At 42.6% G+C, this 15,399-nt stretch overlaps 1 protein-coding gene across 1 annotated transcript in view; it reads right to left on the bottom strand.

Annotated features, from left to right (window-relative positions):
• Positions 1–15,399, bottom strand: part of LOC135512455 (regulator of microtubule dynamics protein 2-like) — a 53,996-nt gene that overhangs the window by 22,234 nt on the left and 16,363 nt on the right. The window contains 2 exon segments of the mRNA XM_064934500.1: positions 3,894–3,996; positions 4,374–4,566. Of these exon segments, the coding sequence (XP_064790572.1) occupies positions 3,894–3,996; positions 4,374–4,566 (296 nt within the window).

The raw sequence follows: 15,399 nt of genomic DNA, 5'->3' as shown, positions 1-15,399 counted from the left end.
GACCTCCAACAAGGGTTGGACTTCTCCAATTATAAAATTGGTTTATACAGTGCCTTGCGAAAGTATTCGGCCCCCTTGAACTTTGCGACCTTTTGCCACATTTCAGGCTTCAAACATAAAGATATAAAACTGTATTTGAAGAATCAACAACAAGTGGGACACAATCATGAAGTGGAACGACATTTATTGGATATGTCAAACTTTTTTAACAAATCAAAAACTGAAAAATTGGGCGTGCAAAATTATTCAGCCCCCTTAAGTTAATACTTTGCAGCGCCACCTTTTGCTGCGATTACAGCTGTAAGTCGCTTGGAGTATGTCTCTATCAGTTTTGCACATCGAGAGGCTGAATTTTTTTCCCATTCCTCCTTGCAAAACAGCTCGAGCTCAGTGAGGTTGGATGAAGAGCGTTTGTGAACAGCAGTTTTCAGTTCTTTCCACAGATTCTCGATTGGATTCAGGTCTGGACTTTGACTTGGCCATTCTAACACCTGGATATGTTTATTTTTGAACCATTCCATTGTAGATTTTGCTTTATGTTTTGGATCATTGCCTTTTGGAAGACAAATCTCCATCCAAGTCTCAAGGCTTTTGCAGACTCCATCAGGTTTTCTTCCAGAATGGTCCTGTATTTGGCTCCATCCATCTTCCCATCAATTTTAACCATCTTCCTTGTCCCTGCTGAAGAAAAGCAGGCCCAAACCATGATGCTGCCACCACCATGTTTGACAGTGGGGATGGTGTTCAGGGTTATGGGCTGTGTTGCTTTTACGCCAAACATAACATTTTGCATTGTTGCCAAAAAGTTCAATTTTGGTTTCATCTGACCAGAGCACCTTCTTCCACATGTTTGGTGTGTCTCCCAGGTGGCTTGTGGCAAACTTTAAACAACACTTTTTATGGATATCTTTAAGAAATGGCTTTCTTCTTGCCACTCTTCCATAAAGGCCAGATTTGTGCAATATACAACTGATTGTTGTCCTATGGACAGAGTCTCCCACCTCAACTGTAGATCTCTGCAGTTCATCGAGAGTGATCATGGGCCTCTTGGCTGCATCTCTGATCAGTCTTCTCCTTGTATGAGCTGAAAGTTTAGAGGGACGGCCAGGTCTTGGTAGATTTGCAGTGGTCTGATACTCCTTCCATTTCAATATTATCGCTTGCACAGTGCTCCTTGGGATGTTTAAAGCTTGGGAAATATTTTTGTATCCAAATCCGGCTTTAAACTTCTTCACAACAGTATCTCGGACCTGCCTGGTGTGTTCCTTGTTCTTCATGATGCTCTCTGCGCTTGTAACGGACCTCTGAGACTATCACAGTGCAGGTGCATTTATACGGAGACTTGATTACACACAGGTGGATTGTATTTATCATCATTAGTTATTTAGGTCAACATTGGATCATTCAGAGATCCTCACTGAACTTCTGGAGAGAGTTTGCTGCACTGAAAGTAAAGGGGCTGAATAATTTTGCACGCCCAATTTTTCAGTTTTTGATTTGTTAAAAAAGTTTGAAATATCCAATAAATGTCGTTCCACTTCATGATTGTGTCCCACTTGTTGTTGATTCTTCACAAAAAAATACAGTTTTATATCTTTATGTTTGAAGCCTGAAATGTGGCAAAAGGTCGCAAAGTTCAAGGGGGCCGAATACTTTCGCAAGGCACTGTACATTGCTTGTGTGATGTTTTAACTATTTTTGTATACAACATGTGCTAATATAGGTCTGCCTACACATACTACCCATGTTAGAAAATGTTCTATACAAAAGTACTGCTGGTATACACAGTTGCTTTGTGAGGTGTTCCAGGTTCACAGTTAGCCATTGTTATGGAAATGCAAGATGAAAAGTAGCAGTGGCCCTGGTTTGGCCCCAAGTGAGAGCAGGTCTGCCGGAGCCATGGCCCAGTGAGACACGGGTGCCGGCAAGTGTAGATGGAAACCGAAAAGTCTGAGCCTTTTGAGTAAAACACTGTATGGATATGCGCCATTACTCTCTTGGGACATTCATTGGGATTTCTTGCTTCATCTGCAAACACAGGCTTTCACAGTGCTCCATATTTGAGGAAAGAAAACATAAAAAAGAAAACAGGCTTCATTATACATCACTGAATATTATTTTGGTATTACAGTATCTTTGTCCTCAAAGTTTCACTCTAGTACTGTAACTGAATCTGTAAACTATTCATAATGTCCTCCCAAAGTTACCTGCCCTATCCAGTTGCCTAAGCTCTACCTTCACTTCACGGAGCTACAATTTCAGCCTCTTCCATGGATGTTATCTACAAATGCATTTGGAGACTGTAAATGTAAAACAATGAGTATGTAAAGATAGCTAGGTAATATAACATTAGCGAGCTGCTGACATTTAATTAACAGTGTGTAAAGTCTTCTAGCTATCAGCTCAGTTGAGTTACCCTACTTTTCCAAATGTATTTACTTACTTGAAAAAGTCCTCCCACCGCCTGTTTTTTGGGTCCTTACAAAAAAAATAAAAAAAATGGGCAGGATTTTTTCGGTGGCAGCAAAGCGCAGCCATGTGGATGAATGGAGACAAGGCAAAAAGTGTGTCACCAGAGCAGTTTAGAACGTGTTGTGACGTTTGACTTTAAACAGCGTAATCCACTTTCAATAAATATAAAATCGCAGACAGTTAGCCACACTTGATAACTTGAAAACTAGCACATGTAACAAATCTACAAACGGTGTCCTACGGAAAATAGTGACGCACATAACGCACAGCACCTCTTCTACGGGCATGTGGGGGAGGGTTCTTGAAATGTAACATCCAATTAAAATCTTGCTGCTGGGAGCCAGTGGACTATTCAAACCATTTTTGCAATACAACAAATCTCAGAGGGAGGCATGACAATGATATGATTTTGGTGGTACGGCAATGAGAGACTAGTTAGTGCAACACAAGACATGCAAAGAGCGCTGAGATGTGTAACTTTGCGAACAAGCAATGCAGGGATGGAGTATTTGGCAAAGGCAGGGAAAAAAGAAAAGCATGCAAACATAACGCATTACACATTTTTGGGGGGGAGGGAACACCTCTGTTCACTTGGAAGTGGTGCATGCAATCACAGCTGTATAGTACAAACATTATGGTTGTGTGTTTAAAGAGAATACCTACTTTTTTATTGCCTTTTATAGAAGCTACGTTAGAGGTTTCTGTTTTGACAACAGCATTACGTCATACTATTCTGCACATCTGAAAAGCGTGAACATTTTCTAGCTAGCAGCTCAGTTATATCACAGTTATATCTAGTGTTGTTTTGGCCAAACTAAGAATGAGAACATGCTGGATGGATTGCATGGGGGGGAAATAAGCCCCCCCCACACACAACTGTCTTATTGCTTAAGATAATTTAATATGGAGGAAAAGACCCTGTCAATTGTTCATCGTGCATTATTGGTGATGCACATGCAGTTGTGAGTACTTCTTTATAAGCCTTCGGGTGACAGAAGACGTGCTCAAAAACGTAGCCAAAACTCAGATCATTTCAATTGGCTCTGTGGCCAGATCTCAAACTGGCTGACTGAGGTCATAGTATGGTTACTAGAGGTTCATGTCAACTGGGTTAGTTTTCCAGGTGTCATTCAGTTCAGGACTACTTTCAGGCCACTCCAAGAAGTGGACAATGCCAACAAGTGGGTGGCCTGCAGAACCAGCTGTAAAAATGACCTTACATGGCTCCAATACCAGGAGCTGCTAGGAGCTCTGTTTTGGATGCACATTTCTGGACACTAACCTCGGAATTGGGAGATTTCTGAAAACCTTCGGATTTTTGGGAAATAAAAACCTGGGCATTTTTGAAAAGCTTCTGGAATTGTATAACCCTAATCTTTGGTAGATGGTGTGAATGCTAAGGATCAGTATGTGGTTATTACCAGTTTCTGCATGAGTCTTCTTTTGCTCTAGGTTGGTAATGATGTCATGAACATCCACGTAGGCCCGAACTAGTCGCCATAAGAACGTAGTGTTCTGTCCAAACTGAAGAAAAGAGGTGTTCGTGTCAAACTTTATATTTTTTACGTTTATTTGGAGGCAGGCTTCACCTAGGCGCTCTTCTGCGCCACCCTGGATTCAAATAGTATTTGCTTTCTTTCAAATACTGTAAGCACCTTTGGATTAGGCCTGTCTACAGTGCCAGATGGACAAGACTTGCTCTTTTGGATCTATTCAATTTGTTGCATTGCACCAAGCAAACCCAAGCAAAGCTCAATCAAGCGCATGGGACATTTTTTGAAAGAAAGCAAATACTATGTTAACCCATGTCTGCTACTGCTGTGATTTTTAACAAATACAGATATCTACTAGCCCTAGGACATCCGAACTCAAGACTTGGACAGTTGGTTGATGTGGCCCACCTGCTCCCGCTTATCCAGCATGGTGCGGAGGCACTCCCTCTTGTCTCCATCGCTGCCTTCATGTAGAGCGTCCACCCTCTCCAGAAGGGCTGAGAACTCATTCAGAGGCTCGATCACAGTCACTTCATACGGACTCTGACCCTCAGCCTCAATCTGCTCTTCTTCCTCAGAGTCGGTTAAAGCTGTTATGTACCTGAAACACAAAAAGCATTCATTAGCACCACAGCCTACACCTTCCTAATATTGAGTTGCACCCCCCTTTGCACTCAAAACAGCCTCAATTTGTCAGGTAATTGTTAGAGGAATTTTGTTCCTACGTGTTCATTAACCAATTCAATAAAAACACTCTGTCCATTTATAAGAATTTGTAAGGTTCTCATTTACATAAAATACAGAGACCAGTCATCAACATTACTCAATAGTGTTTATTCTCGAGAGCTCTGCTCATAATACCATGTACATTGGTTTATATACCTCACATTGTCATAAATGTCCCTCCTCTCAGATACAATGGCAATATGGTTCAAGCCTTCTCACATTGTCTGCCACCTGTTAAACGATCTACTACAAGCCCAAGGTCTCTCCCCTCCCTGAGTGGGGACAGAATGTCCTGTAAGGAACACAGTATTCCAGCCGGTCTGACAATAGCTCCATTCGTTTCTAACAAGGAACAGGAAGTCTTTGTTCTACTTCTTGACTAAAACTACACACATTATATTCAGTGTTTTGATTATAATAAGATTCATACATTCATAGTGACAGGGTAGTATTTTGTTTAGTTATAGTTCTACGTTAAATGTATACATCATTTAGTCATTATTCATATAAATCCCATAACAGTAAAGGACTACAAGGTTTTGAAACTGTTCCAAAGAGATGCTGGCCCATGTTGACTCCAATGCTTCCCACGGTTGTGTCAAGTTGGCTGGATGTCCTTTGTGTGGTGGACCATTCTTGAGACACATGAGAAACGTGTGTGAAAAACCCAGCAGCGTTTCAGTTCTTGACACACCCAAACCAGGTGTGCGTGGCACTTACTACCATACTCTGTTCAAAGGCACTTCCATCTTTTCTTCTGCCCATTCATCCTCAGAATGGAACACAGTTGGTTGTCTCAAGGTTTAAAAATCCTTATTTATTTATGATCTGAATGAAAGTGGTTCAAACTAGGGTTGAAGATTTTCATACCGTTCCTGTACGGCAGTGCACACAATGTAATTACGCACAAAACAAATTTAGGCAGCAGGGATCTTGATCCAGGAGGGGATTGGTTATTGTAACCGAGAAGCTTAATCTTGCAAGCTAGTACGTTAGCAAACCAAATGCATAGCTGGGAGCCCTGAGCTGGAGATCATTCTCTAATTTACTGTTAGTGGAGCATGCACCAACAGGCTATTCCTAAAACTGTAGACCGGCATTGAAAATAAGAATTTGTTCTAGGCAAGTCAGTTAAGAACAAATTCTTATTTACAGCCTAGGAACAGTGGGTTAACTGCCATGTTCAGGGGCAGAAAGACAGATTTTTACCTTGTCAGCTCAGGGATTCAATCTAGCAACCTTTCGGTTACTGGCCCAACGCTCTAACCACTAGGCTACCTGCCGCCCCTAAATTAAGGTGAAATAAAATGTAAAGTGAAGGGAGAAATTATCTCCAGAAAGGGAGCTTCAGTTGGTTATTTTTATTACCCCCTCTCTGCCAGACACTTTCAATAACAGATTAACATTCACTGCATATTTACACGCAAACAGCGACATGTTTGTTTACACAAGTGGGTCACTTAATTTTGTGCCTAGCAGTAAAAAAAGTCTGATACAGACACTTGAAGGGTTTACCGTGCCAAACACAGGGAGACTGGTTCTCTGTCATGGCACTCAGTGTCGGACACTTGTCTCGATCATTGTGAGGCATACAATGTGCCCACATTAGCACTGCTTTTACAGCCTTCGAAAAAGGTCCCCTTTCCATTACTGTAGCTAAGTATGTACTTACACCCACAGCTAACACTTGAGTAGGGGAAGGGAAAAAGCTGACAGTCAGGTAGAAATAAAAACTGAAAAAGTTCAAACATGAAAGGCCTCCATTAAGGTCCGGCAACAGCTGCGTGTGCGTCATCGGTGGTTCTGGGAAAGTTTTGGTCTGGGAGCGATGGTTCTGGGTAAGGGAGAGGTGTGTTGGAGTGGGCTACTGACAGGTGCATCTTGGGCCCACAACTGGAGGCCCCACCTTAGATCTCTCTCACCCCACATACCTCACCTCAGGCCCGAATAGCTGATTACTTAAATCAGTGCCTTTGAGACAAAAGTATGTGTTTGCAGGAAAACTGCAACACTGCTTCTCTGCAGGGCAGGCAGCAAAATTCAATGACGTTGTAAGAACCTGGCAAGCCAATGTTGGAATTCTATTTTCACCAAAAAAATATAGGCCTATTTTGACAATGAAAAGGCTTGGTATAAATTGAAATAAAAGTATCTATGTGACATTGCTATATAGCCTACAACGATAGACCATTACATTCAAAACATGACTGTTTTTATGAGTGTGCCCCATAAAAAAAGGGGAAAAAAGACATGGTGCTTATTGTTGCTGTCGGCCAATCAAAGTGGCTACAGCCAGAGGCTCCATGTGAAGCAATGAAGTGGGGGATTTCTTATCAAAGCAAAAAGGAATTAAAATTAAAGAATTATGGCTAAACGAGGAGTTGGCTACAATGATCAACCAACCCGTAGGCTGTTGTTTCATATGAATGGAGTTGTTGGGGAGCACAGCAAAATAGTCAGCTAGCTAAAGTAGCAAGGCTAATTGAGGCCAACTTAGCTGGCTAGCTTCTTTCGCTACAACGATGATGCCGTGAGGACAGGCTACCAGATGGAATGATAGAAAAATTGGTTGCTGCCATAAGTTCTAACTTGAGCGAGTCAGTTTGGCTAGTTTTCTCCCTCCGTGCCACACACAGACTGTCACACACACCAACCCCTGCTCCAAACTCACCACTCCCTCCGCTGAAACAAACCCAGGTTCCTAAACCCCTCTCTGCACAGTGACCTCGGAGTAAGCTCCAAACCTGTAGGCTAGTGCTGAACCCATTATTATTATTTTTTTTTTAGTTACATCAGCCAATACAACAGGACTTAAAATTATGAATGGACTTGCTTGTGTGAGCTGCGATGGCCATTCTCCAAATTGTGGTGTATTTATTTTTTGCGCTTGCACACAATGTACTTGTACATTGAGTGAATCACAGTATTTATCCAGATCCCTAGCGGAGACCTTCCCAGTTGCATGCATTCCTTTACCGATTCATTCACTTGTCCAGCCATTCCTTTGTTATTTCGTTCATGCAGTCCTCTTTACCTCTCTGCGCTTGTTTACTCAATGAAAGATGGTGAGAGGCAGCAATGCTGAGCACTGAATGCATTCCTGTCACACCATTCCACGGCCATTGAATCACGAGAGTCGAGACAGAAAAAAAGCCCAGGATGTAGGGCTGTGGAGGTCATGAAATTGTCAGCCGGTGATTGTCAAGCAAATAACTGCCGGCCACACGGTAATTGACCGTTAATTAACAAAACACATTTAGCATCTCCTGGCTTCTATGCATAGCCTACAAGCCACTGATGCAGACCTTTGGAACAATCTACATTTAAAAAAACTCAAATCCATGTAATATAGCCTACACCATCACAATAAATCCATTATTTTAGACCGGTCTATAGAAAGACTACATTTACTTCATATCATCTATTTCAGAAGAACAGAATAGCATACTCAGAGTTGTCATTATGTTAAGCCCTGATTTTATTTATTTATTTTACCTTTATTTAACTAGGCAAGTCAGTTAAGAACAAATTCTTATTTTCAATGACGGCCTAGGAACAGTGGGTTAACTGCCTGTTCAGGGGCAGAACGACAGATTTGTACCTTGTCAGCTCGTGGGTGTTGAACTTGCAACCTTTCAGTTACTAGTCCAATGCTCTAACCACTAGGCTACCCTGGCCATGCTATAAGGCTGTGGGCTACACTAGTTCACTTAGCAGACAAGATTTGCTTGTATAATCTGTGGTATTGTTTTATAGTATGATGAATACAACTGAAAATAGCTGAATAGAATAGAGGATTTTTTCTCAAAAAGGATGGAGTGCACATGCTTGCGGCTATTCTGTGTTGAGCGCTTAAAAGAAAAGGTGTCCCCTATTACGCTTAATTTAGAGTTATTTATGCAACTTTAGTTGCAATACAAACATTGGGCTTCATGTTTTGACTTTTAATACATTCTAAGTCTGCATGATGCAACTAATGATTTGAAAAAAAAAGTTGCATGACAGGCATGCAAAGCAGAGCTCTGCTTTGTTTTTTTGCTCAGGCTGCACACATCAGTCTCTCATTCACAATTTTACAAGCACTGTGTAATGCCTTGAATTTCCAGGCAGCACTCCCTTTGTGTGGCCATAATGCTGGTGGTCTGCTTGAAACATGTTTTTAAAGACTTGGTCAGGGAGAGGTTGAAAATGTCAGTGAATACACTTGCCAGTTGGTCCACGCATGCTCTTACACGTCCTGGTAATCCGTCTGGCCCCGTGGCCAAGTGAACACTGACCTTTTAAAAAAAGGTCTTGCTCACATTGGGTAAGGAAAGCATGATGACACAGTCATCCGGAACAGCTGGTGCTCTCATGCATGCTTCAGTGTAGGCTCTCGTCACTGGGAAGCTCATAGCAGGGTTTCCCTTTGTAGTCCGTAATAGTTTGCAAGCCCTACCACATCCAACGAGTGTCAAAGCCGGTGTAGTAGGTTTCAATCTTAGGCCTGTATTGACGCTTTGCTTGTTTCAGTGGTGTCATAATTGAGTAAAAGCAAAGATGCCTTAATATAAAATGACAAGTAAAAGTCACCCAGTAAAATTCTGCTTGAGTAAAAGTCTAAAAGTATTTGGTTTAAAATATATTTAAGTATCAAAAGTAAAAGTAGAAATCATTATAAACTCCTTATATTAGGCAAACCAGGAGGCACAATATATATATATATATATTTTAATTTACAGAGAGCCAGGGGCACACTCAACATCATTTACAAACAAAGCATGTGTGTTTAGTGAGTCCGCGAGATCAGTAAGGCAGTAAGGATGACCAGGGATGTTTGGTTCATAAGTACGTGAATTTGACTATTCTACTGTCCTGCTAAGCATTAAAAATGTAACAAGTACTTTTGGATGTCAAGGTAAATGTATGGAGTAAAAAAGGTACAATATTTTCTTAAGGAATGTAGTGAAGTAAAACAATAAGTAGTCAATGATATAAATAGTAAAGTACAGATGCCCCAAAAGAACGACTTAAGTAGTACTTTAAAGTATTTTTACACCACTGGCCTGTTTGATGGTTCGTCTGAGGACATAGCGGGATTTCTTAAAAGCGTCCGGATTAGTGTCTCGCTCCTTGAAAGCGGCAGCTCTAGCCTTTAGCTCGGTGCAGATGCTGCCTGTAATCCATGGCATCTGGTTGGGATATGTACGCACGGTCACCGTGGGGACAATGTCGATGCACTTATTGATGAAGCCGATGACTGAGGTGGTATACTACTACTCAATACCATTGGATGAATCCCGGAACACATTCCAATCGGTGCTAGCAACACATCCTGTAGCGTAGCATCCACGTCATCTGACCACTTCCGTACTGAGCGAGTCACTGGTACTTCCTGCTTTAGTTTTTGCTTGTAAGCAGAATCAGGATTATAGAATTCTAGTCAGATTTGCCAAATGGGGAGGGCGAGCTTTGTATGCATCTCTGTGTGTGGAGTAAAGGTGGTCTAGAGTTTTTTTCTCTCTGGTTGCACGTGACATGCTGGTAGAAATGAGGTAAAACAGATTTAAGTTTGTCTGCATTAAAGTCTCCGGCCACTAAGAGCGCTGCTTCTGGAGCATTTTCTTGTTTGCTTATGGCCTTATGGCCTTATACAGCTCTGAGTGTGGTCTTAGTGCCAGAATAGGTTTGTGGTGGTAAATAGACGGCTACAAATAATATAGATGAAAACTCTTGGTTGATAGTGTGGTCTACAGCTCATCATGAGGTACCCTACCACAGGCGAGCAATACTTTGAGACTTCTTTAATATTAGACATCGCGCACCAGGTGTTTTTGACAAAATACACACCCCCACCCCTCGCCTTACCAGACGTAGCTGCTCTGTCCTGTCGATGCACGGAAAACTCAGCCAGCTCTATACTACCCATTTCATCATTCAGCCATGACTCCGTGAAACAAAAGATTTTACAGTTTTTAATGTCTCGTTGGTAGGATAGTCTCAACCGTAGATCATTCTGTTTGTTTTCTAGTGATTGCATGTTGGCAGATAGAAGTGATGGTGGTGGTGATTCACTCACTTGCCTACGACTCCTCACAAGGCACCCCAACCTCAGTATTTTCTTCATGCGAATGACATGGATTTGGACCCGTTCTCCGGGAAGCAGTACAGCTTTCACGTCATTAACCTATTTGAGGCAAGTTAATATAATAATATATCCCATTTAGCAGACGCTTTTGTCTTTCACCAGCGGGAATCGAACCCACATCTGTTCTCCAGAAGCTCTTTTCAGTCATAAGAGTCCATCACTTGGTTCTCTCACGCAATTGCATTGCCTATAAAACATTTTTGAAGTGTGATTAGGTTAATAAAATTTGCATTGATGTCAGAGTGATTAGAGGGACAATAGAGTGCTGAGTACAAGTGCGCTAGCAAGTTTGGTAGGCTACTAATGACCATCACAGCTTGGAGAAGCCTAATTACTGTGACTAAATGGTCACATGGAATTTGACTGCTGTCATGACTAGTGACCACCAGTGTGGCAGTAATACGGTCATCATAACATCCCTACCAGGATGCATGTGTGTGTTGTTTTTGCTTCCTCCATTTACAGATGGGGAACAATCATCACAGGGCCCGCGGTGCTGTTTCAACACTAAACACACATACACATGGCCATCTTTAACTTGACTGTGTTCCAGTGTTACAGTGGCAGCAGGTGCCTTATAAAAGGTTGAGAAGGATGATGAACATTCTGAGAGAGAAACAAAAAGTACAGGTACTACGTACACCATTTTACACTTGTCTTGAAGGCTCAGATTTGGGTTAGCATTTCTTACTGTAATACAACACGTGGCTGCTGAAAACTTCAAAAAGGGCCAACGGGCCATGTTCAGCACTGGCTCTGTGGATTGCTACTCTCCCTGAATACATAGAGCGTTCCAGTAATGTTGTCGCGGAGCATATTTTCAAAAGCTTAATAGAGATGAAGGATGAAAGAAATTCCTCCAGCTGCTTTGATGACACAATGACGGTGCTTAACATCTTTAGGGCCAATCATCACCTATCCTTTTGGGTGCAATGTTTTAACCACACTGTGTATAGTGCACACACTAATTAGTGTACAGGACTAAACATGATACAAATAGTTGCCCTGTACTTTGATGTAGTGCTACTTTAACCTTGGCACCAAATGAATGGGTTTGTAAATACCATATTAAAAGATCTAATGCTTGTTCTACACACAGACAACATTCTCTCAGTGAGAGGGATTGTACATTTAACATGCAGATGGAGAATCCAGGTTGGAGTGTTCCAAGGGAGCTTAAGCAGCAGTGGTCACCACGGTAAAGCGTCAAAACCAACAAAGAGTTTAACCTCCCAACATCCTCTGATCGAGGGAGCATTAAGCTCAGCTCATAGAGAACGCATCACTGGTAGTGAGAGAGGCCTCTCAGGGATTGATTTAGTTTGGGGGCCTTGGTTCATCTTTCCATCAATCCTGACTAGTCTCCAAGTTCCTGCCGCTGAAAAACACCCCCACAGCATGATGCTGCCACCACCATGCTTCAGAGTAGGGATGGTTCCAGGTTTCTTTCAGATGTGCCGCTTGGCATTCAAGCCAAAGAGCTCAATCTTGGTTTCATCAGACCAGAGAATCTTGTTTCTCATGGTCTGAGAGTCCTTTAGGGGCCCTTTGGCAAACTCCAAGCGAGCTGTCATGTCTCTTTTACTCAGGAGTGGCTTCCTTCTGGCCACTCTACCATTAAAAGGCCTGATTGGTGGAGTGCTGCAGAGATGGCTGTCTTCCTGGAAGGTTCTCCCACCTACACAGAGGAACTCTGGCGCTCTGTCAGAATGACCATTGGGTTCTTGGTCACCTCCCTGATCAAGGCCCTTCACCCTCGTATGGCTGGGGGGCCAGCTCTAGGAAGAGTCTTGGTGGTTACAAACTTCTTCCATTTAAGAATGATGGAGGCCAGTGTTCTTGGGGACCTTCAATGCTGCAGGGCTCCCGAGTGGCGCAGCAGTCTGAGGCACTGCATCTTAGTGCTAGAGGCTTCACTACAGGCCCTGGTTCGATTCCAGGCTGTATCACAACCGCCGTGATTGGGAGTCAGGGCAATGCACAATTGGCCCAGCTTCGTCCGGGTTAGGGGTTGGCCGGGGTAGGCTGTCATTGTAAAATAATAAATTATTCTTAACAGACTTGCCTTAAATAAATAAAAATGTTTTTGGTACCCATCCACAGATCTGTGCCTCAACACAATCCTGTCTCGGAGCTATACGGACAATACCTTCATCCTCATGACTTGGTTTTTGCTCTGACATGCACGGTCAACTTTGGGACAGTTTATATAGAGAGGCGCCTTTCCAAATCATGTCCAATCAATTGAATGTACGACAGGTGGACTCCAATCAAGTTGTAGAAACATCTCAAGGATGATCAATGGAAACAGGACGCACCTGAGCTCATTTTCAAGTCTCATAGTAAAGGGTCTGAATAGTTACAGTGCCTTGCGAAAGTATTCGGCCCCCTTGAACTTTACGACCTTTTGCCACATTTCAGGCTTCAAGCATAAAGATATAAAACTGTAAGTGGGGCACAATCATGAAGTGGAACGACATTTATTGGATATTTCAAACTTTTTTAACAAATCAAAAACTGAAAAACTGGGCGTGCAAAATTATTCGGCCCCTTTACTTTCAGTGCAGCAAATTCTCTCCAGAAGTTCAGTGAGGATCTCTGAATGATCCAATGTTGACCTAAATGACTAATGATGATAAATACAATCCACCTGTGTGTAATCAAGTCTCCGTATAAATGCACCTGCACTGTGATAGTCTCAGAGGTCCGTTAAAAGCGCAGAGAGCATCACGAAGAACAAGGAACACACCAGGCAGGTCCGAGATACTGTTGTGAAGAAGTTTAAAGCCGGATTTGGATACAAAAAGATTTCCCAAGCTTTAAACATCCCAAGGAGCACTGTGCAAGCGATAATATTGAAATGGAAGGAGTATCAGACCACTGCAAATCTACCAAGACCTGGCCGTCCCTCTAAACTTTCAGCTCATACAAGGAGAAGACCGATCAGAGATGCAGCCAAGAGGCCCATGATCACTCTGGATGAACTGCAGAGATCTACAGCTGAGGTGGGAGACTCTGTCCATATTTTATTTAATTTTTTTATTTCACCTTTATTTAACCAGGTAGGCAAGTTGAGAACAAGTTCTCATTTACAATTGCGACCTGGCCAAGATAAAGCAAAGCAGTTCGACACATACAACGACACAGAGTTACACATGAAGCAAAACAAACATACAGTCAATAATACAGTATAAACAAGTCTATATACGATGTGAGCAAATGAGGTGAGATAAGGGAGGTAAAGGCAAAAAAAGGCCATGGTGGCAAAGTAAATACAATATAGCAAGTAAAACACTGGAATGGTGGATTTGCAATGGAAGAATGTGCAAAGTAGAAATAAAAATAATGGGGTGCAAAGGAGCAAAATAAATAAATTAAATACAGTAGGGAAAGAGGTAGTTGTTTGGGCTAAAATATAGGTGGGCTATGTACAGGTGCAGTAATCTGTGAGCTGCTCTGACAGTTGGTGCTTAAAGCTAGTGAGGGAGATAAGTGTTTCCAGTTTCAGTGCTTTTTGTAGTTCGTTCCAGTCATTGGCAGCAGAGAACTGGAAGGAGAGGCGGCCAAAGAAAGAATTGGTTTTGGGGGTGACTAGAGAGATATACCTGCTGGAGCGTGTGCTACAGGTGGGAGATGCTATGGTGACCAGCGAGCTGAGATAAGGGGGACTTTACCTAGCAGGGTCTTGTAGATGACATGGAGCCAGTGGGTTTGGCGACGAGTATGAAGCGAGGGCCAGCCAAAGAGAGCGTACAGGTCGCAATGGTGGGTAGTATATGGGGCTTTGGTGACAAAACGGATTGCACTGTGATAGACTGCATCCAATTTGTTGAGTAGGGTATTGGAGGCTATTTTGTAAATTACATCGCCAAAGTCGAGGATTGGTAGGATGGTCAGTTTTACAAGGGTATGTTTGGCAGCATGAGTGAAGGATGCTTTGTTGCGAAATAGGAAGCCAATTCTAGATTTAACTTTGGATTGGAGATATTTGATATGGGTCTGGAAGGAGAGTTTACAGTCTAACCAGACACCTAAGCATTTGTAGTTGTCCACGTATTCTAAATCAGAGCCGTCCAGAGTAGTGATGTTGGACAGGCGGGTAGGAGCGGGTAGCGATTGGTTGAAGAGCATGCATTTAGTTTTACTTGTATTTAAGAGCAATTGGAGGCCACGGAAGGAGAGTTGTATGGCATTGAAGCTTGCCTGGAGGGTTGTTAACACAGTGTCCAAAGAAGGGCCAGAAGTATACAGAATGGTGTCGTCTGCGTAGAGGTGGATCAGAGACTCACCAGCAGCAAGAGCGACCTCATTGATGTATACATAGAAGAGAGTCGGTCCAAGAATTGAACCCTGTGGCACCCCCATAGAGACTGCCAGAGGTCCGGACAGCAGACCCTCCGATTTGACACACTGAACTCTATCAGAGAAGTAGTTGGTGAACCAGGCGAGGCAATCATTTGAGAAACCAAGGCTGTCGAGTCTGCCGATGAGGATGTGGTGATTGACAGAGTCGAAAGCCTTGGCCAGATCAATGAACACGGCTGCACAGTAATGTTTCTTATCGATGGCGGTTAAGATATC

The sequence above is a fragment of the Oncorhynchus masou genome, chromosome 24 (assembly GCF_036934945.1).
Source record: "Oncorhynchus masou masou isolate Uvic2021 chromosome 24, UVic_Omas_1.1, whole genome shotgun sequence".
In the NCBI taxonomy this organism is placed as follows: domain Eukaryota; kingdom Metazoa; phylum Chordata; class Actinopteri; order Salmoniformes; family Salmonidae; genus Oncorhynchus; species Oncorhynchus masou.
This window is presented reverse-complemented; position numbering and strand designations above follow the sequence as displayed.